The following is a 22,458-nucleotide window of genomic DNA, read 5'->3' as shown; positions in this document are numbered from 1 at the left end:
ATATAAAAATTATTAATTTTTCGATGTGTGGTCTTGTAAATCACTCTTTGAATACTCTAAAATGAGCCTCAAGTGCAGGCAAGCAGGGGATACAAACTTAGCGATGTCACTCATTCTCGAAGAAGGTTACCGAGAGATCAGCGAAAAGAGAATGAAATGAAAGGCCCAAAATATTAATTTAAGGAAAGGAAAATATGATTATACAGTACCTGTATATTTAGAAATTTAATAATTCTAAATTAGGTCTTCCAATTTAAGATATATCACATTTAAATTTGCCCAACAAGATTATGAGTTTAAAAGTAAAAGGGATATATATTTATGAATGCTCATATATTTTTAATTATAATCCATAGATGCAGTAATAGAAATATAATTATGTTACCGTAAATTACTGCACTTGAACAGGAGCCTCGCGGGAGCTGACAGTCACTTGTTCTCAAAATGGTAAGTGTACACAAACGCTGAGTAATTCTTGTCATAGTGAGGCCGGTGCCAACCAGTTACCGTAGTTTGCTTCTGTCATAATGGTATGTTAGGGTTAAACTATGAGAAAATAGTGAGTGATTAATGCGAGGAGTTGTGGGAGGACAGATAATATGTGTGAGGCCATGGCAGTTACTTACTTCATATACAAAATAACTCGTACTTAGTTTTTGCCTTATAAGATTGTAAACTCTTGTATGTTGGGGATGAAATTCCGATAGTGCATACCTGGGGAATTATTATTGTTTAGATCATCCCCGGGAATCTTAGGTATTAAGGTTAGGTTAGGTTAGTATAGGTCCTGAGTTGTGTGGCTTGGTTAGGTTAGGGTAGGTGAGGTAAGAGTAATAGGTATTATCGGTATTTTGTTTTACAAGTAAGCAACTAACGAACCTAACACAACAGGTTAGGTTGGTTTTGGTGGTTTTTTGTTGTTGAGCAATATGATCAACAAAAAATCTTTTGTTCTCCACTTGTAAAAATTTACCGTATTATTGTTTCGGTCATCCAGCGAATTTTAGGATTTTAAGTTTAGGTTAAGTTAGGTTGGGTTAGGTTAGGTTGAAGTTATGTTTTTTCCAATGTTTTTTGAAGTTTTTTGAACAACTTCCAAGTAGGTGGGGATGACTGAAACGATAATTTTACCCATACCTGGTGATAAGAAAAATCCAGGAGCGAAAATTGAACTAAAGAATCCCATAACACACTTGCTATAGTTAATATTGGGAACAATATTACGGGTTAACCATGGGAAGGGCCTTTTTAGGAAACATTTCAGTCAATTTATAATTGACGACTTAATTAGAACCTTGGGAATTTTTCTTTGCAATCAATGTTTTAGATAATTCTATGATACTTTTCTTCAGTGATGATTCCCTCAAAAATGACTTGACCTAACCGGTCAGACCCACCGGTATATTATAAGTCTAGGACGTTCCATTAATCTGTGGCCTTATATACTGTATATTTCAACAGGCTCGTCGCTATGATTCTAAAACGACCATCTTCTCCCCGGAGGGAAGGCTGTACCAGGTGGAATATGCAATGGAAGCCATTGGTCATGCTGGTACCTGTTTAGGTATTCTGGCAAATGATGGTATTGTGTTAGCTGCTGAGCGTCGGAACACCAACAAGCTCCTTGATGATGTGTTCTTATCTGATAAAATTTACAGAATTGATGCGTGAGTATACAGTACTGTTTTTTAATTGCTGTCCATTGACAAACCTTTTCCCATAATACAGTACAGTACAGTGAATCTTGAAGGTTAATAAATTTCTTTTCTGCAGTGCTTCACACACCTTTTCTCTTGGTCAATAATGTTTTCTTAACACCCTCCAGTATGCTTGGACCTTTGTTGGGAATCATTACAAATCAATTTAGGGCTTCCAAGTAAAGAAGAGATTGTTTGGAGAGATGAATGGAATGTCTTCTCACTACACAGTATACCCCAAGAACATGTTCATTAGCTGTTTGCTGTGAATTTAAAAAAGGCTAAGATAAAGTTTGAAATTTCCACAAATCATGAATGTAACCTATACAAAGTAAAGTAAATTATGATTGTTATAAACTTTTAAATGTTTGGTTATATTTGGTACTACAGTTAATCTTCCTTAAGTTGGCCTATACAGGGATTAAGCCAGTTCGACTGAGAGGTAATAACCTCTCTTGGTGCCCCTTAATGTCAGATATGTTGTCTAAATACTTAAAAAAAAAAAAAGAATGAAATGTATATATTTTACTCAAAGAAATAATAACAACTGAAGTGTCAGGGCACTTACCGTTTCTCATATGATTACTGGAGCCTTGGTGGGTGGAGAGAGGCACTGCACTTTGGCTAATCTGACATGCTTAAAATTAAAGTAGAAATATGTACACTACTGTATTACACCAAACTTAATTACACTACAGGGTAAACTTAGTCACAGTAAGCTTAAATTTAATCACTTAAAAATACATGCTGTACAGTAAGCACTATTCAATGATTTAATCACTGCTGGATGCCATCACATTATCTAGCAGTTTAGGTATCACAGAAAGATCAGAGTTGGAGACTAGTGACTTGATAGGCCCTTTTAGCATTTGAGGGCCGAGGCTTGTCAACTGCTTCACTCTTGAAGGAGGATGTAAACAGAATAAAATGTGTGGTAGAAATGCTGTGCTTTTTAGGCTGCTTGGGTAGTGGCTTGAAGAGGTCATGAATCTTGACTTGCCTTTGCTGTGCATGCTGTCAGCATATTACTAGGCTCCTGAAGTCCCTGATTACATAATAATAATTCTGAACCTGTGTATCATCAAGAGTATCCATCTATGCAGGAGCTTTAGCCAATCCCTCCTGTACTGAACTTTTTAAAAAACAAAATTATTGCTTTACTTACAACTTAATCAGACTTGTCTCTTTCAAAGAACTCCCCTCCACTGTTGATACACCGCTCTCAATGTTTTTTCCAGTTCTGGAATGCGTTTTGAGGGATGGTGTGCAGGTCTCTTAGTGAATTTTCTTCTATCCCTTCTATCATTTGAAATCGGCAACTGTTCAGTGTAGATTTCAACTTTTGGAAAAGAAAAAGTCCGCAGGGGCCAAATCCGGAGAGTAGGGCGGCTGGGGGACAATAGTCGTCTCGTACTTCGCCAAAAAGTCACGGACAAGGAGCGACGCGTGAGCAGGTGCATTTTCATGGTGCAGCATCCAGGTCTTGTTTGTCCACGCCTCAGGCCTCTTCCTTCGCACTGCCTCCCTCAAACGCTTCAGGACCTCCAAGTAAAACTATTTACTGTCTGACCACGTGGAACAAACTCATGATGAACGACGCCCTTCCAATCAAAAAAGACGATCAACATCACCTCCACATTTGAGCGACTCTGACGTCCAGACTTGGGATCGTCTTCGGTGGATGTTCTTCCCCTTTTGAAACGCTGGTACCACACGTGACATTGCGTACGACTCAAACAATCCTCTCCATAAGCCTGTTGCAACATTTGAAAAGTCTCCTTAAAAGTTTTTCCCAATTTGAAACAATTTCACGCAAACACGTTGCTCTTCAAGATCCTTCATTGTTCAACTCGCAACAAATCGCCAAGTGCACTAAACACACGTTCACTCTAGCGTGTGTAGCTCGATGACTAACTGACGTGGCGTGATGCAGCTAGTGCTAGACTGAAGGTCAAGGTCACCGCTACACAGAGCTCCCATCGTGAGCACGCTGCGCCGGCTCGTTGGCGCACTATTTAAAAATATCGGTTTCTTTTTGGACAGACCTCGTATATGTGCTAGTAACTTGGACTGAGTCCGACTTGATGGCAAATCTAACTTAGGGAATTTTACTGTACAGGTACAGTATATGTACAGTACCTCTATTTCATGTGATCAAATTCAGTGTTGCCATATTTGTCATTTTTCATCAAGGGCAGATTGTATACTGTACTGTATGAGTGTATGTACAAGTGTATGGTAAACGTCTTGATAACACTGTCTACTAAAAAAATTTATGGTTATCTGGTGCTGTGCCAATGTATCACAAATTCTGACGAATGAGATGCGAGTTATGTTTTTGTTTTTCACTGTATACAGGTATTCATAATGAATAGTAATATTTGCTCCCCACAGGGATATGGCCTGTTGTGTGGCTGGTATCACTTCTGATGCTAATGTGTTAACAAATGAACTTCGTGCTATTGCACAGCGACACACTCTTCTGTTTGGTGAACCCATCCCTTGTGAGCAGCTTGTTATGAGACTGTCTGACATCAAGCAGGCTTACACACAATATGGAGGTATGCCTTTGATATCTGTTTTGTTAATGCATGTACAGTACTGTATTCATCTATTTACAATGTCTATTCACCCTTTTTTATCATTAATCTTTTGTTTTATTGAGTGATTGTTGTTTGAATGTTATGAAATATCGGGTAATGTTATTAATAGATCTTTGGCAGAACAGTAAATAGGTTATGGAATGCATCCCTAATCTTGTTTACATTTCATTAGTTCTTCATTTTATGGGATTTCAACTTCAGCAAACTTTGGGGTTCTTCTGAATATAGCCATATTAAGGCAAAGTATGAATTTTTAAGGTTTTTGACTGTACAGTTCTCTACTTATAATGAAGGGAGTGGTTGATGAGTTGATGGTACAGAATAAATCTTGAAAATATCTCACCATATGAAGATGCAAGAGTCCGGTAGTATATATACCCCAGTACAGTATATGTAGAAGAAAGCCATAAATTGGTAAAGGATTTTATGAGTGGAGAAATCTACAGAAGTGAACTAATTCAGCGTTGTGAAAGTTTTTCATGGGTCACTGCATAACCAGATCTTATAGGTAGTGGTACACATGATAAAACATCTATCATATTGCTTAAAAAAAGGTTACATGGTTCCAATTTTAAGATTGGCACCATCTTCATTTCTCATTCCAAATGGTAAAGAATTAATAAACTTATCAATTGCAAAGTTTTTGTGATGTAGTCTTAGTTTCATGGTTGGTCTTATTGGATACTAGGGGAATTATTAAGTAGTGTTTGAATTTAATTAAATGTTTTTGTTAATGTAGATGTTACAGTAATTTGTTGCATAGAAAATAGTTAAAGATGCAAGTTATTGCTAAGCAGGATTTTTAAAGCTGGATTGTTTCTTTACAGGAAAACGACCATTTGGAGTATCAATTCTATATATGGGTTGGGACGGTCGTCATGGGTACCAGCTTTATCAGAGTGACCCGTCTGGGAACTACTCTGGTTGGAAGGCCACATGTATTGGCAATAGCAGTGCGGTGAGATATTACACTTGTTTTCTGTGTTCTTAATGGATTTATTACTTCTGACATGTAGTTTTATTTATTTTTTTTTTTTTTTTAGATATGACTGCTGGTAATGATGGTGAACTTTGTAATTATCAACCTAGAATAAAAATCAATTGGGAAGCTGTTACCTAAATGAATGAACACTTCATCTTTAGGATCAAATTATAGTCACAGGCTTTCTGTGAGTGACTTATGATTTCACATTTGACACTCTTGCACACCATGACTCGATATCCGCGTCAGTCTTTTGTCTCGTCCTATTATGATTGACGCGTGAAATTTTGGCGCGCCACTCCTCGAGCTATTCTCTCTCATGGTAATCCAACACAAAATAAATACAGTATATAACAACCCCTTCTAGTACGAGGGTTGAGCACTTCCTGCAGTCAGACCAGAATGTGCTGCACTTTCCCTTCAAATTTTCTCCCTTGTCCTGCTCACACACTCGTGGCCTCCATTGTGCATTAATATTTGCCTGTAAAGTATTTATTAGTTTAAAAAATTATTAAATAGTATATTTTTCAATATCTCTGATTCTAACTTGTAACGGTTGTTTGTGTTTAAACTGCTAGGAATGGATTTTTTATTCTGAAATCACTTAGTCAAACCATTTATGCTGTGCTAGCAAAATTCTAAAACCTCCATAACATACATACTCACCTATATTATTATTATTATTATATTAGCCCGTTGCATAACAAAAAATAAAAAAAAGTCGTTTTGGACATTGACATTTCCAGATGTATTAACCAAAATTTTTTTTATCAAGGAATGTCAATGGTAAACAACGTTACAAATAAAATGAACTTGGGAAATGTGTTAAATTAGCCAAAATATATATTGTATGGCTCCTCTTACAGCATGATTACAGTACAGTACAGAATTGCAAAGAGTGGTGCAAGTCTAGGTGTTAGATGTCTCCATCCTTGCACTGGAGGTCAACTAATAATACTGTACCTGTATTCTTATTTGATATTCATTAAATGTACTTGTAAATTGAACAGTAATTTATTAATACAGTACAGGTATAAGGGGTAATGTAGAAATTCATAATAGGTGTTTGCCTTTTATTTCAATTATTTTTTGTTTTTTCAGGCAGCTGTGTCCATCCTGAAGCAGGAGTATAAGGTGGGTGAGACAGACCTGCACCAAGCCCTCTTGCTGGCTCTGAAAGTCATGAGTAAGACTCTAGATATGACAAAACTAAATGCTGAGAAGCTGGAGTTTGCCACACTTGTTAGGAAGAATAACAAAACTGTGATTAATGTTATCTCTGTGGATGAGGTAAAGGACCTAATTAAGGAACATGAACAAAAAGAGGCAGATGCTGAGGCAGCCAAGCAAGACAAGCAGTCAGGTGCAGGGAAATCATCAGACAAGAAGTAACAAGAGTAACAGTATGAATCACCAGTGCATTGAGTATCATTTATAGTCCTTTATTCTGAGGAGCAAAGCTTTAGCTATAATCTTGTAACTTATTTTTGTGAGTTATACACAAGTTTAACAATGTTGATCTTTTTTTCAATGTTAATGCTCATTATGCATCTGCTTATGATGCATGACAGATTGTATGAGAATTAGTTATATTCTTCATATGATGAAAACTTTTAATAAAAAATTACAATAAAACCCAGTATTTTACTACTGATATGAGATGAATGTGATATTGAATTCTTATCATAATGAAATAAGGTATCTACTGTATATCTTATCTATTATCAGCTGAGTTCTTCATGTATGGTTCCCTGCTTTTCTATCTGTACACCCATGTTCAGCTCCCTCTCCTCCGCATTCTCCCTCAATTTAGCCTTCCATTTCTCTCTATATCATCATTGTCCTCTACTTAGTTGACATCAGTCTGATGGGTATAGGTCGGTCATATGTAAGTTTCACATGTAACTGCCCTCATTATAATGGGCTATTGTATATTCTGTTATATGGAGGTTTCACATCTAACAAACCTCGATATAATGTACTACACTTCCCATATAATCCGTTAAAGGTCTCACTATACCTGATGCTTTCTTATGGTTATTATGTAAGGGTCTGGGTAATGGTTGTGGGTTATTACTCCCTAAAGAGGTGTGGTGATGGTGTTCAAGGCAGTATTGTCTACCGATGATCACTTAAGAGTTTGTTCTGTGTCTTGTCTTCATTGTAAGTTAGTATTTTGGAAAAAAGGAACTGGTAGGAATTCAAATCCTGTTTTCATCATCGAGTACTCACACACGCACGCACACAGGATTACCACCACTAAGTTTCTCGGAGCATTTACAGAATTACGCAAAATTGCAATTAGACCAAATACAGGACCTATTTATCCTCTTGGGGGGGAAGTACCAGTAGATCTCCTGGGTTTCAGCACCTGTTAGAACACATTCATAACACCAACAAGTTCATGTACACACTAATATCAACACAAGATCACAACACTAACTTGGCCTATGTTCAACAAGGTACACAAACATCTGTATTAACACCCTATACATCTGAATACTGAACTCTGAACCAAAAATTTATACTGGAGTTTATTTGAATTTGTTTTACTCCCAACTGAACCCTGTAGAGCTGATGGTGTGATGCAGACATAAACATGGAGTTCTCTTTGTCCCTAATGAGTTGCCTATTTTCAGTATATTTACTCTTTATCAAAATAACAACAAATGCACAAATGAGGGGATTGGAATAGGGGGTGAGAAAAGAGGAGGAAGAAGAGAGCTGGTGAGAAGATGAGAGAGGAGGGGAGGTAGGAAGTGCTAATGTAAACAAGCGAACTACTGAACAATAAATAACTCGACGTCAAATGAATTATGTACAGTTGGTCGCAAGAATAAGTATGCACCTATGGTTTGTGTTTGAGAAAATATATCTGGTAACACTGTCCTGAACAGAACAGACAAAATTACAAAATGACCTGTGATATATGTTTTATTCCTACATATATGTTGTAAATACATTTGTTGTGAATGTTTTACTAGTGTCTTGTACTTGTATTGGGGGATTGCTGGCCACTTCGCCTTTGGGCTATTTCGGCCGGAAGTGTCTTGTGTTTATACTACAACTAATATATTGTATCCAATGATAGTAAACTTGTTGCCGAATGGGATTGCAGTTATCTTACAGCTCCCTCCTCCTCCTCCACTTTTTCTCTTACCCTACTTTTTTTTTTTTACTGATGTTTGGATTAGTAAAGGAAGGAAGAGGAGTAAATAGAGGAATTAAGAAGGGGAAACAGTAAATAGTTTAGAGGTAACAGATGGGGGGAGCTGAGTACCATCATGGGTCTGGATGTGCAGTTTCAACGTTTACCAGACCATTTTTGTACCTTACATCTACAGTGTGTATACTTATTCCTGTGGCCAACTGTACATGGCAGTTGCAATGTTAATAGTTTCATTTAATTTGGCTATAATCAATTATCTCCATTAGGTAGTCTCTGAATATACATCAAGAGTGGGGATTGGCTTTATCATGAATGGGGATTTACTCTGTCAATAGGTAATACTTAATATAATTTTTGAATGGCGTGTGTGTGATTTTTATTTATACTTTTTTTGGAAGTTGAGGGAAGGCTGAGTTTGGGTGTGTGGCGACTCTTTGGTAATCAATACTGAGAGAAAAAATAAGATAACTAGGAGAATGAGATAATTGTCGGTGTGTGTGTGTGTCAGGATAGAGAGACCGGAGGAATGAAAGACACAGCAATGGGATGAGAACAAACATACAGAATGAAATAAACAGACACAAAAGAATTAAGAAAATAAAGCATATAAAAAATCCCGACACGAAACACAAAGAAATCCGATATAAGGCCAAATAAAAGTCAAATTCTACCAAGAGATCGAAAAAATGGTAAAAAAAAATCGTGTTTATCCTACTGTAATTTCATATTTCTATTTATATACGGAAAAAAGATAATAAAAAAAACTTTATTACGTTTCCAGCGTACATATATATTTTTTGAGTATTTTAAACAAGACCTTGCTAATTGCCAACAATATTGGTTGCTTGAAGTGGGCAGGGAAAATGTGGGGTAAAACACTAAAAAGAACACCAAACAAACCTTTGAAAACCTAACCTAACATTTCCTAGCCTACCTTGTATACAAAAGACCAAAAATCGCTTTCGAGTTCATGGATCCTTTCCCCTCATCTGAACACCGAAACTACACCAACACATTAAGCACTGAAAACAAGAATAAGGTAAGTGCCTTGTAGCGGACTGTATGTGGCCAGTTGTCAATTCTCTTTAGTTGTCTATTGTCTCTTTGTATGGGCACACAAACGTACGTACATGTAGATATCTTCACTCTGGAATGAGGTAGGATAGAAACTCACGATGCGCTTTCTGTATATATATTGTTGTACAGCGCAGTGCTTAGGAGTAACTAGGTGAGGAGCTGAGAGAGATGTTGCTGGTCCAGTAGCTGAGTGTAGAGTGCCCTCCCTGGACAGGCATGGCAGTATTTATACAATTTACGAGGATCAGGATTTGGGATGCGTGTGGAGCGAGAGCCAATCACAGAGGAGAATGCCAGAAGTACCCGGCACTCTGATCCTGGCGTTGCTACGTGTGCTTCCGCACTGTGGAGTAGGTCTACCAGCATCGCTGGCTGTACGCTGATTGGCTGGTAGGCGTACGGGAGCTCAGTCATCAGTTGGATGTTGTAGGGGAGAGGAGCCACTACAATACTCCCCCTCCCCTCCCGGCGCGGCGGGAGGCTGGATGTTGTCCGGGTTGTGTCCCACACATAACACATACCGGGCAGGTGTACTTATGACTCGGCCGCTACGTGTAACAACTCCGTCTAGTGACACAAAACCTGTGGGAGAATTAGGGGGAGAAAGAGGGTTTGGGATTAGAGGAGGTTGTACAAGCAATGGTTGTTGTGCTCCTGTTGCTGCAGGGGCTGCGTCAGGAGGAGGGTCCATAGCAGGAGCAGGTTCTATGACAGGAGGGGGGTCTATGACAGGAGCAGGTTCTATGACAGGAGGAGGGTCTATGATAGGTGCAGGTTCTATGACGTGCAGGTTCTATGACAGGAGGAGGGTCTATGTCAGGAGGAGGATCCATGATAGCAGGAGGGTCTACTTATGGCAGGAGCAGGTTCTATGATATGACAGGGGTTCAGGACAGAACAGGGGTACCTGAGGGTGAAAAGGGTGCCCAGAAATGTAAATGAGCGTGGTGTTGCTGCAGTGGTAACTTCTTGGTCGACTGGTGCAAGCCGTAGTTTGTTGAGTGTGCTGCTGGGCTGGGGCTCAGCAGGTAAGGTGGCGGTTTGACTCAGTCTATGCTAACGGTGTCATGCCTGCCATTCTGGATAATCGTCAGGAACTTTGCTGAACGGTAACCACCTGGAAGGGTCCATCGTGGGGGCGTTGTAATGGGTTGCGGTGAGCATCGTGCCTGACGAAAACATCTTTCGGCTGTGAGTAGTGCAGGAGGGATGTGTACAGGGCGCCGAGGAGAGGCTGGCGTGGGGCAGTAGCTCTGAATGCAGAAACTGCTTATGCGTAGCTTTTGGAGTAGAAGTCGTGACGAAGCGGCAGGAGTGGTTTAATTGGGGGTCAGGAGGGAGTAGAAATCGGGTAGGCGAGAGGCTGCGCCTGGTGTAAGATCTGCTGGGCTACAGTCCATATCCTCCTTGTGTGGCCGCGGATGCCGGGAGCACTAAGGAGGCGCATCAGTCCAGCTGTAAGAATTCGTACTGTGTATGCCTTGGGCGTCCTTCAGCTGCCAGTGAAAACACTTTCACCATGCCGTTGGCTTGAGGGGTGGTATGCTGTAGTGCGTTGTCTAGACGTGCCGAGGCACCTTAGGAGGTGCTGCCAGAGTTGTGACTCAAACTGAACTCCTAGGTCATTGATTACGGTTGCGAGGGGAGGCAAAACAGGAAACAACGGACATGAAAGCGCGGACAGCAGTCTCTGCTGTAGCATTGGGCATAAGAATTGCTTCTGTCCACCTGGTGAAGCGGTCGTGCAGGTGAAGATAGGTGCTACCGTGGGATGATGGAAGAGGTCCCATGATGTCGAGAATGTACCACTTAGCGTCCTTTGGGAATAGGGAAGGTTTATGAGGAACCCATTATGTGACGATGTATTTTGGAGGGACAGCAGGCCAGACACTGGGCAGCCCATTTCTTGATATCAGACTTGATGCGGGCCAAGCGACCGCGTTGCTGACCAAGGCGCTGGAAACCCGCACACCGGGTGGCTGGGGTTCATAGATCGCGATTGAAAACAAGCCCAGCGGCTGTGGGCGTGAGGCACGAGCGGTCTAGGCTACCCACAGGATGTCGTCCGCACCCTGGTTTCTCGCCGATGCCAGGAACAGGGGAGTTCTTGAAGTGTATGAGCCTGAGGAATGTCTTGTATGCTGCCAGGTCTTAAGTCGTTCTCTTGAGCAGCGGCTAGCTGCCCATAATCAATGGGTGGAGGCCGGGGAAGAATGTTGGATATACGAGAGAGCATCGGCGATCTCGTTGTGGCTGCTGCTAATGTGTTTGGGCGTCGCTGGAGAACTCCGAGATGTAAGCCAAGTGGCGCAGGACCGCGAGATGTATGTGACTGGGGAAGCTGAAGCGAAAGGCGTGGGCGAGGGCCTGTGATCAGTGAAGATGGTGAACTGACGGGCCTCGAGGAAGTGCTGGAAATGTTTGACAGCCAGGTATATGGCCAGGAGTTCTCGATCAAAGGCGCTGTACTTGAGTTGTGGTGGGTGAAGCCGTTGTGAGAAGAAAGCAACGGGCATAAAAATTCCGTTGATCTCCTGCTGTAAGACAGCGCCCACTGCAGTAGAAGAAACGTCTGTTGTGAGAGTGGTCCGGGCGTTAGGTGCGGGGTGGGCCAGCAGGCGTCGAAGATGCGACGAGGATGTCGTCAATGTAGACGGTGACAAAATCGAGGTCGCGAAGCATATGGTCCATGAACCTCTGGAAAGTCTGTGCTGCATTGCGTAGGCCAAAACTCATGAAAGTGTACTCGAAGAGTCCAAACGGAGTGGTGATGGCTGTCTTCTGGGTATCTGCAGGTGCTACTGGGATCTGGTGGAAAGCACGCTCCAAGTCGATCTTCGAGAAGATAGTCTTGCCATGAAGTTTGTGGTGAAAGTCCTGGACATGTGGAGTAGGTCTACCAGCGTCGCTGGTTGTACGCTGATTGGCTGGTAGGCGTGTGGGAGCTCAGTCATCAGTTGGAAGTTGTAGGGGAGAGGAGCCACTACAGCCTTATAGTTTTAGGTTAGACCAAAGCTATATTTGTAGACCGCACGCCATGATAACCTTCTTTTTCTCCTCTACGGTAATTTTTTTTTACCCTTATTTTTACCTCCCCAGACCCCGTCATGACTTGTGCCCGGGTGGGCTATACCCCATAAAAACACACAGGTATAAGCTATTCCTAGAAACTAATTAGAAATGGACAATTAATTCATCTATTTCACGTGACAGATGAATAAAAAGTTCTCCCAAATTAATTAGGTGCCAATTCTCAAGTATGTAAACTTCAAACATACTGTAGGTACAAGTATACATTGTTTGACTTTATATCGTGTGAGAATTGAGAGTTAAATACTTCTTTTATAACCATAAAAAAATTCAAAGGACCTACTGTATTCTTTTTCGTAACATCTTGTTCTAGTACTAATTTACTCAAAGAAAAAATCTTAAATACCAAAAATCACGAAGGAGTATTATCCAAAACTAGTGAGTATTAGTTAAAAACTACAAAAGCTACAACATTCTCTGCATAAAGTATGTCACGTGATGATGGATTAGGGGGGGGAGGGGGAGTATCATGAGCAGCATATAAAACGGCAGGGTTGAGCACAGTGGCGGGCTGGAGAGTGTGACGCATATCAGTACAGTCACTTGTAGCACTCGCGCGAGTAACAGTTACCACCACTCGATCAATAACACCCCTCACTGTTCCTCCCATGTGTAGTGCCGCATTTAACCTAGATATTCTTGCACACAATTTATTAAACCTGAATGCTTTGAGAAGGGTAACTTGGCCAAGGTAATGTAAAAATAAGGCGTAACAAGTGACAGTGCGCGTGGCGTGAACTGGCTGGTGTGGCTGAAGGACCTGAAAGTAAACTATGTTGAGCAGTCAGTGATGGTGCGGTACACGGCAGGAATGACGGAACACTCGGCTGCAGAGGAGGGTAAGTACCTTAACCTTCACATACACTTATATATGATGGTGTATTTTTTATATCTTTTCAAACCAAAGGGTTAAAATGTGACTAATGAGAAAAAGTTATCTGGTGTTGATTCAGTGTAATCTTTTTACTCTTCCGGTGTTTGTGGCTTGGTGGTTTGTTCAATCAGATAAAACACAACTGATTTGTTTTGAGTCAAATGTGTGTATTGTTTGTTTTCTGTTAAGTATAATGAAGTGACGTGCACCTGTTCACAGTTTACAGTAAATTTAATCTACTCTACAATACTGTATAAACTCTTGGTAATTTAGCAGTTCATATTCCTATATTTTCTTAATACCGCTTGAAATAAAAGAATTTGAATAATACCCAGGAATGTGGGTGTATAATAGACCGTATTTATTTTCGCTGTGGATATTTGTCCGGTTGTTGGTTAGGTAGGTTTGTTTTAAGATTAACACCATGTGGAATTGATAGAATTGTGCAATACTGTATGGAAACGTAAATTACAATCCATTAAATATGTAAATGGAAACTAGATTCCATTCAGTGTCGTAGGTATGTTCTAAAAGATTTTTCTTGTAAGTTAGGTAGGGTTAGGTAACGTTTCCTCATGGTTTCGTCCAATTCTATCATTGGTGTTACTCTAAAATAACTACTGTACCTAACCAACAACCGGACAATTATCCATAGCCTATCTTTTTAAACGAAAGTAGAAGTTAACTGTTATTTTAGGGGAAATACTTGACAACTTTGGTTTGCCCTTGGCTCCAACTTGAGTGAATGTTTCCATAAAAGGTAAAAACTTTCGTACCTCGAGAAAATGGGAAAACAAAATATTACCTCAGTATACTTCACACATGATTAGTTTTCAGTCTGAAAAGATGTGTTTACATTATTTTGTGGTAAAAACATAATAGACTATGAAAATTAGCTTTTGTTATATACAGTATACAGTAAATGAGAAGTACTGTAGAGTGCAGGGTATGTGCAATAATACTAAACTCTATACATAGGCCTACTCATAAAATTATAGGTTTATATTCCCTGTTACTGTACAGCACATAATATTTTTACATATTAGATAATTATTTGTTTAAAATTGTTCAGGCAAATAATGTTGTGAATCATTAAAACATTTTCCTGTAGTTTGTTATTAATGCGTTATAATTACGCTATTTTTCCGTACAGGCTACTGGAAGCACCTGGGTGATTCAGAATAATTTGGTTTGTTGAGTACACTATTAGCACTACATTACTATATATCTTAATTCTTATTTTTGAGGGGGGGGGGGCAATGGCATTTTTATGCCGAGTACTTGTAGCGTACTGTATGTGGCCAGTTGTCAATTCTCTTATTATGGGCACACAAACGTACGTACATGTAGATATCTCACACTCAGGAATGAGGTAGGATAGAAACTCACAATGCGCTTTCTGTATATATATTGTTGTACAGCGCAGTGCTTAGGAGTGACTAGGTGAGGAGAAACTTGCTCAGAGGTCCTGTAGGGCGAGGAGGTTTCTGAGGAAGCCGAGTGTAGAATGGTCTGGCCGTATTTATACAATTTACGAGGATCAGGATTTGGGGTGAGCGTACTACTGTCTGGGAAGATATTGGAATCCTAATGTGTTGTCTGTATACAGGAAGATCTAAACAAATTTTTCGAATGGTCTGAAAAATGGCAGATGAAATTCAACGTGGACAAATGTAAAGTGCTCAGTATAGGAGATGTAAACAGGGAAACCAGATACCAGATGAACAACGATGCCATAGAGAAATCCGACTGCGAGAGAGATTTAGGAGTAATGATAAGCAGGAACCTTAAGCCAAGTAAACAATGTGTTTTTGCTCGTAACAAGGCTAATAAAGTACTTGGGTTCATACAAAGGAGTGTTAGTTACAAGACTAGCGAGGTCATCCTAAAACTGTATCTTGCTCTTGTGAGACCACACCTGGATTACGCAGTTCAGTTCTGGTCACCGTATTACAGAATGGATATAGAATCCTTGGAAAGAATTCAGAGGAGAATGACAAGACTAATCCCGGGCATTAGGAACCTTGAGTATAGAGACAGGTTAAAGCATCTTAATTTGCACTCCCTTGAGAGACGTAGAGCGAGGGGCGACCTGATAGAGGTGTATAAGTGGAAGGCAGGGCTAAACAAAGGGGACATTACAAAGGTACTCAAACTATCCAACCAGGAGCGAACTCGTAACAATGGTTTTAAATTAGACAAATTTAGAGTTAGGCGTGAAATAGGTAAACACTGGTTTGGAAACAGAGTAGTGGATGAATAGAACAAGTTACCAAATATCATCATTAACTCGAATACCCTGAATTGTTTCAAACATAGGTTGGATGCTCATATGAGCAATAGGGGTTGGGTGTAAACGGGACTGCCCAGTATGGGCCAATAGGCCCGCTGCAGTTTCCTCCATTCTTATGTTCTTATGTTGGTAGACCCTGCTGCTATATGGCATCGCAAAAATTGTGACCAAGTCCCAGGTTGCTGATATGACTTTCTGCCTCATTTACACTCAACAGTAGGGTCTCAATTGTTTCTCTTACTATTGACTACACAACATACATACATATTGTTTCTCACTATTGATTGTTTAATTTTTGCATATCTTTATGGTTCTTTATTATTATTGTAATTTGTGTTGTTATTATTATTATTGTTATCATTATTATTATATTATTTAATTTTTAATTTTGTATTTTGTATTATAAATTTTATTTACTAGGGTATAAATTATTATTATTTAATTTGTAATTTTGTATTTTTATTATAAATTTTATTTAATATGAATAATTATTATTATTATTATTATTATTATTATTATTATTATTATTATTATTATTATTGTTATTATTATTATTATTATTATTATTATTATTATTATTATTATTATTATTATTATTATTATTATTATTATTATTATTATTATTATTATTATTATTATTATTATATCCCCCAGCCCTGATGTGGGTCAGTGACCTGTGCCCGGGTGGGCTTATCCTCCCCCAAAAAAAAGCAACGAGAATGAGCAATACAGTACTGTACTTCTTTTACTTGAGTAATTTTTTTTTTTAGAGTACCAGAACTGTACTTTATTTAAGTATTTTTTCTAGTACTTCAAACACCACCATACTTTTCTTATATGCAGGAGGGGCAGTAAGTGCAGCAGGGGAGGAGGCCATCAGGGCAATCCTGGCATCACTGCGGGAGTCCATGAAGGGAGAGGAGGGCAGCGGAGGAATTGTGGCCCCACCCATGGACCCTATGGCCTTGGAGACTCAGGTCATTGCTCATCAGAACTCTGCTCTTAATATCACTGTCAGACTGTACAATATGAGCCTTACTGTAAGTTTTGTTTTTTGGTAATTTACATATCATTTAAACATTTCATGCATAGTTATATCATGTACTTTACCTTATGCTGTGAAAATGGCTAATCTTTGTAAACATTTCATCCACCTTAAATCATGAAGTTCTGTAATCTATTTAATGTTGTGCTCTTATACAATACTGTATTACAGTAAATAGTACATCAACAGACATCCCCAAATAAGCTTCTCAGAGTTAACCTTTTGACATACCTGTAGTGATTGAACATGAGAATTTTCATTCTCCAGATTTCTTCCTTCTCTTTTCCCCAACATGGGTAGGTTAGGCTATGCTTAAACTTATGTATGTAATTAATTGACAAAAATTAATTTTATTTTAATTCTATTTTACAGGGCCTCTCGGAATTTATTATTGAAGATGTACGAGTTAATGTCCAGTTGCTAACATTAATAGTATGTCTTGGTATTGACACACTCCAGCTTAATGGGGAGTATGACCTCCAGGGTAAGCTTTTGAAGGTGATTCCAATCTCAGCTCGAGGACCATTTACAGTCACAACCAACAATGCAAAGGTAAATGATCATGCCATTAACTGCATTATGGACTTATGAATCAATCAAATATAAATTAATACGTACTGTATTAATGCTGCTTTGTGTGTTTCCTTGATGTTGAAGTTATAATGTTATTACTGGACTTCAACAACTAAAGTCTTTAAGCATGTAACAATGTTAGTAATTATGAGAACTTGAACTAACTAATGGCAGAGACAAAAGGGGTTTAAAAGCAAAGAAAACAACAATTAAATTTCTTCATACAGTACTACAAAGAATCATTGAATTACATAGTAAAAGTAGTAAATATCTTTTTAATTGATATACTTATATGATAATCGCTTTGGCAATACTGTACCTGTACAATACTGTACTTATACAGTAGAGTAGTCGTAATCAGTACACTTTATTATCTTTTGGATAAATACTGTAAAACCTCCGTAAATGATCGCCAAAATAAAGCAAATTCCACACTATGATCGACTGTGTACATTTGGCGAAGAAGTTCACGAACGCTCTAAACGTCATACAATACAACAAAATGAACGAGTATTCTGAACCTTGCTTTCTGAGGAAGTTTTATTGCAAATTAAATTACTTCTTTTCACACATAAATACTATAAAGACAAGCAACATACATTATCATGGAATAATGAGTGTTACTTTGCAACCAAGTAATAACAAACCATTGAGATGACAAGAGCCATAGTGCTCATTCTGAAATAGGTTGTTCTCAGCTGTTCCAGAATTTTTTTCTTCTGCCGATTGTACCAATTAAGTTAATGCAAGACTTATTGTAATTTTATTAATATCATCGATGTTTGTATGCTGGGGTATAGGCAAGTACTGTCACATGAAATTTCCAGGTTTTGTTGTAGCTGTACTTTCTAAATTGTTTTTGCACAGTGTATTACTTTAGTGTTTAACCCTTAAATGTTGGGAGCTTTTTACATAGGCCTGTAATTGTTCTGACAGGGAAAGATTTGGGTTTTAAAAAAGGGTAAAATATTAAAAAAAATCTGATAAATGGGATAATAGCTCACTGAATACAGTGGTGTAATCGGGTTTCCTGTACGCCTAACATGAGTCACGAATGATGAGGGGATACTGGGGTGTTGCCCTGCACTCCAGTTTAGTCATGTTTTTATTTTTTATTCATTATTATATTTTCGTATGATCAGCCTCTTATGGTGTATGATTTATTATAAATAATATACAGTAACATCTTTAATAATAGAGAAAATACAAGATATAGTACTCTCAATACTCAGCTACCCTTTAAGTTCTGAACAGGGTTTCATATCTTTGAGTGACATATTACATACCCATGACAAAACATTTTCATTTCAGTTTGCTCAGGCCTGTGTATGTCAGCCTCTTTAACCACCCACATTTCACTGCCACACAACACACCCTTCTCATGCCAGTTACATGCCTCTTTTCATGTGAAGGCAGCAACTCCCTAAACTTCCTCCAGCCACTACTGTATGTATTGACTATTGAGCTGCCAGCACTGATCATACCACCCAAACTACAAATATTGTACTAGATGTTAGGAGTTGTCAATTGTGAATACGTTTACATTGACTAAATTGCAAATATCTGGTAAATAAAATTTGCGATTCTGTATACTGTAAATATCGAAGGTTTGCTGTATATGGTATATGTTTTGAGATATGTAAGTAGGATCAATATTATTATGTAGACATATGATAATTCTAATATTGGCCTTGCAGGTTACTCTTCGGGTTAAGTTGAAAGAATGTCGAGGACGTCTAGAGGTGAGAGATTTGACCAGTGACCTTATCTTAGAGAGTGTACGATGTCGCCTCTCACAGATGACCGGAGGTGCCCTGGTTAGCAGATTCTTAAATTCTGTATTGACTGATGTTCTTAGACAAGAGAGGCAGCGTCTTGCGCATGACCTCAGTGTTGTGCTTAAGACGTTGCTAAATAAGGAGCTTGGGAATTTCAATCTTGGTGTATCCCTCCAGCTTTTGCGCACCAGTGATAAGTTTATGCGGCGAGGTTCATTATATTAGTCACACATTTGAAAAAGATCCCCCATCCATCTTGTCTTTTGTAATGGATATCAGGTATTTTGTAACTTAATACAGAAAATCTTAAAAGCTGACATTTGGTAGAGCTGTCTTTTAGATAAAACATGCACTCTGATTACAGTGATATTCCAGAGTGGTCACTCCACTTTAATGAAAATTATAAGTTTTCTTACTTGAAAGAGAGAAAGGAAAACCTTAAGTGACCAAGAAATGATCATACATTGTTTCAGTGCAGGCTGGATGGCACTGATTGAGCAAGAAAAGTTATCTCACTGAGTGAGTGAGTTGATTCATCTGTCAAGATTACTGCTCATAGAGCTGACAGACACAGCTAAAATTGAAACCACTCAAGTTTTGAAGGTGGTATTAGTTTTATATAGTACCTGTTATAACAGTCAGTATTAAAAGTCAAGTTCTTGTTATCAAGGAAGGTACAATGTATTTCAAGTAGAAATTTGTTTTTGTATGCTATTGGTATATTGCAGTCAGGTATTGAGATTTTTCTCACTAAAATCCTCAGATCATTTTTATGGGATGCAAGAACCAAATAGTAACAATTACAATGATGTGCCAACATCTTGAGAAAATTTGGTTGCCAAATACATGTACACGCTTTGTTCTAATTGACTTTGCAATGTGTACGTGTTTTATATTTTAGTTGAATAGAATTGCAGTTGAATGTACATTTTTCATTCGTGCCAGGAAATTCAGCATGTACAGTACTAATTATTTATTAAAAAGTTGGAATATTCAATATGACTTGCATTGTTCATGAGAATTTTTTTTTTATTCTCTTATTTAGGAAACATCTTACCGTGGAAGCAAGTTAAGTACAGCACATCCCTTTTTTAAATAGAAGAAGTGAATGTGGTACAAGTATATGTGCACAAACAAGATTTTAAACTTAAGTACTGTATGCCTGTTAACAATAAAGGATTATCTCTCTTAATTTCAAAAGGCGATAAGTGTGTAGTTGTAGGTTTGTCAGTCAGGGGGAACTTTGAGTATTGTGACTTCTATGTCTTTGATAGCATTTGATTTTGTTTCCCCTTTTATTTAAATCCAAAAATTATGATATGACACTGAATACAGGTACTGTATCAGGGTTATTGCAGCTACTGCAAATACCTTTTTACATTACCTGGTATTATAATTTGCATTTATAGATACCGGTACATTGAACCCTCGTCAATTCGATGTTCACAATTAATATTTTTGGTCTAATTTGATATTTTTTGTCATTGTAGAATTTGCAAGATGATTTCTTGATTAAAAAAAATCAAATTTAATTTCAGATTCTTAACATAACTCATGCCTTCTATTATGTAATGAGAGATATGTTCTACTGTAATGAAAAAAAAACCTCCAGAAGCAATAAAATGACTGAAGAGCAATGTAAGAAAATATTGTAGGAAAAACAGTACATTACTTACTTTACTTTTATCCTCTTCACCACTGATCGGCTCGTTAGCCGCTTGGGCGATCAGTCACATCTGTTATTTTTCTTTTTCTTTTGTCCTCTTCACCAAATAATCGGCTCGTTAGCCGCTTGGGCGATCGGTCACATCTGTTACTTTTCTTTTTCTTTTGTCCTCTTCACCAAATAATCGGCTCGTTAGCCGCTTGGGCGATCGGTCACAGTACAGTTAAAGTTCCTTGCCATGCTAAACTTTCCTTTATTAAGCATGAAGTCACAGGTCCTGTAAAAATTACAGGTTTCTCTCAAATTGGAGGCGAGTTGTGGCAAAAATTCAGAACTGTGAGGTACAGTAATTTTGATGAGTTGGGATAAATCTATATATTCTTGGCTAAGTTTATCAACTAAGTGTTCTGACAATATCGAATTAGCGACGGTGTTGTGTATAGTTTTGGGGTAATTCAAGATTTTCCTATAGTATGGGTTCATTTAATCAAGGAGATATTAGTGAAACAGATTTGGAAGTTGGTGTCTTACTGATTTTACTACTGTACAGCATATTTTATTTCCCCCTATATCACATATCCCCTGCTCTACATTTCAAACAATGTAGTAAAGCATCATTTGTCCCAAATACCACAGCTGTTTAACACCTCTAGTCTACACCTTCAAGTGTTGACCACCTAATGTTAAAAACACTTAATGAACACTTTTGTAAGTACAGGCTACAGTATTTAACTGTCATAAAAGTCAATTTTTGCCACTTGCACAAAGAATTATGGAGGCTGCCTCAACAGGGCCATGATAGTGCTTCCATGGGCAACTGAGGCTGCTTTGTCTTACATGATTACAGTATATACGGTACATAGTTCTTTTATATAAATTGCATGTTTTCTATAACTGATTCCAAAAGTCTGCATCATTTTATATTTTTGGTATAGGATTTAATTCTCTTTGTTCATTGACTATGAAAGTTGATTTAACAGAGTATTTTTATCAGTGCTATGAAACAGCCACATTAAGATTAGTCAGTGCTGTAATGGCATCTGAATCTTAATGACTAGTAAAGAAATTAAGCTTTAACTAGGCAGAAATTATATGTTATACCTGAAGTTTTCATTATTTACAGTGGTAGTTTCCCCTGTGCATACTGTACATGTACTACAGTATCGAGAATTTTTGACTAAATTAGGATGATGTAGATTTTAGTGAGAAAGTTAGTGAAATCTCTCCCAATTTTTTAGATGGATATCAATAAAAGAAACCTTGTAAGAATTTTATATTGAGGTGTCTGGGTTAGGAGTGATGTACATGACACCCTCTCATTTTTTTTATTTCATCAAACGTTTAAAGTGCTTCAAATTTCAATCTGTATAGGACAGTTTATCACACAGACTAAATTTCTGTCCTGTCATAAGTGTGTTTATACCTCCACCCTCCGGCACTTTGGGGAAGCAGGCAACACTCTTTAAACGCGATTAACTCAGAAGAGGATCTGGAGGAATTCATCACTTCTATTCTAGATGCCTCAGTTTTGAAATACAGTACATATAGTTTCTTACAATTTTTGAACAAGCAAAAGATTGTTTATTGTATTGATTCTCATGGAACATTTCC

General features: G+C 38.2%; 2 protein-coding genes across 3 annotated transcripts; both read left to right on the top strand.

The window, feature by feature from the left end:
- Positions 1 to 426: 426 nt before the first annotated feature.
- On the top strand, positions 427 to 6,917 carry LOC121873256 (proteasome subunit alpha type-4-like). Of its 2 annotated transcripts, none has more exons than XM_042376672.1 (5): positions 427 to 447; positions 1,462 to 1,667; positions 4,092 to 4,258; positions 5,128 to 5,258; positions 6,384 to 6,917. In XM_042376672.1, exons 1-5 carry the CDS (start codon positions 445 to 447, stop codon positions 6,672 to 6,674), a joined length of 798 nt encoding a protein of 265 aa, XP_042232606.1. In that variant the 5' UTR covers positions 427 to 444; the 3' UTR covers positions 6,675 to 6,917. The 2 variants fall into 2 exon arrangements, with proteins under 2 accessions (XP_042232606.1, XP_042232607.1); XM_042376673.1 differs by having other exon boundaries at positions 441 to 530.
- A 6,090-nt stretch (positions 6,918 to 13,007) lies between these two features.
- LOC121873255 lies at positions 13,008 to 20,967 on the top strand. The gene is made up of 4 exons (XM_042376671.1): positions 13,008 to 13,457; positions 16,629 to 16,825; positions 17,203 to 17,382; positions 19,101 to 20,967. Exons 1-4 carry the CDS (start codon positions 13,409 to 13,411, stop codon positions 19,404 to 19,406), a joined length of 732 nt encoding a protein of 243 aa, XP_042232605.1. The 5' UTR covers positions 13,008 to 13,408; the 3' UTR covers positions 19,407 to 20,967.
- Positions 20,968 to 22,458: the final 1,491 nt, after the last annotated feature.

Source organism: Homarus americanus, unplaced genomic scaffold, assembly GCF_018991925.1.
Source record: "Homarus americanus isolate GMGI-L3 unplaced genomic scaffold, GMGI_Hamer_2.0 scaffold32929, whole genome shotgun sequence".
Lineage (NCBI taxonomy): Eukaryota > Metazoa > Arthropoda > Malacostraca > Decapoda > Nephropidae > Homarus > Homarus americanus.
Note: the sequence above shows the minus strand (reverse complement) of the source record. Positions and strands in the feature narration are given on the sequence as shown.

Coding starts and splice junctions, on each gene's coding strand:
- LOC121873256 (XM_042376672.1), top strand. Junction 4,259..5,127: donor GGCTTACACACAATATGGAG/GTATGCCTTTGA, acceptor GTTTCTTTACAG/GAAAACGACCATTTGGAGTA. Junction 5,259..6,383: donor GTATTGGCAATAGCAGTGCG/GTGAGATATTAC, acceptor TTGTTTTTTCAG/GCAGCTGTGTCCATCCTGAA.
- LOC121873255 (XM_042376671.1), top strand. CDS start 13,409: ATGGTGCGGTACACGGCAGGAATGACGGAACACTCGGCTGCAGAGGAG. Junction 13,458..16,628: donor ACACTCGGCTGCAGAGGAGG/GTAAGTACCTTA, acceptor TCTTATATGCAG/GAGGGGCAGTAAGTGCAGCA. Junction 16,826..17,202: donor TGTACAATATGAGCCTTACT/GTAAGTTTTGTT, acceptor TCTATTTTACAG/GGCCTCTCGGAATTTATTAT.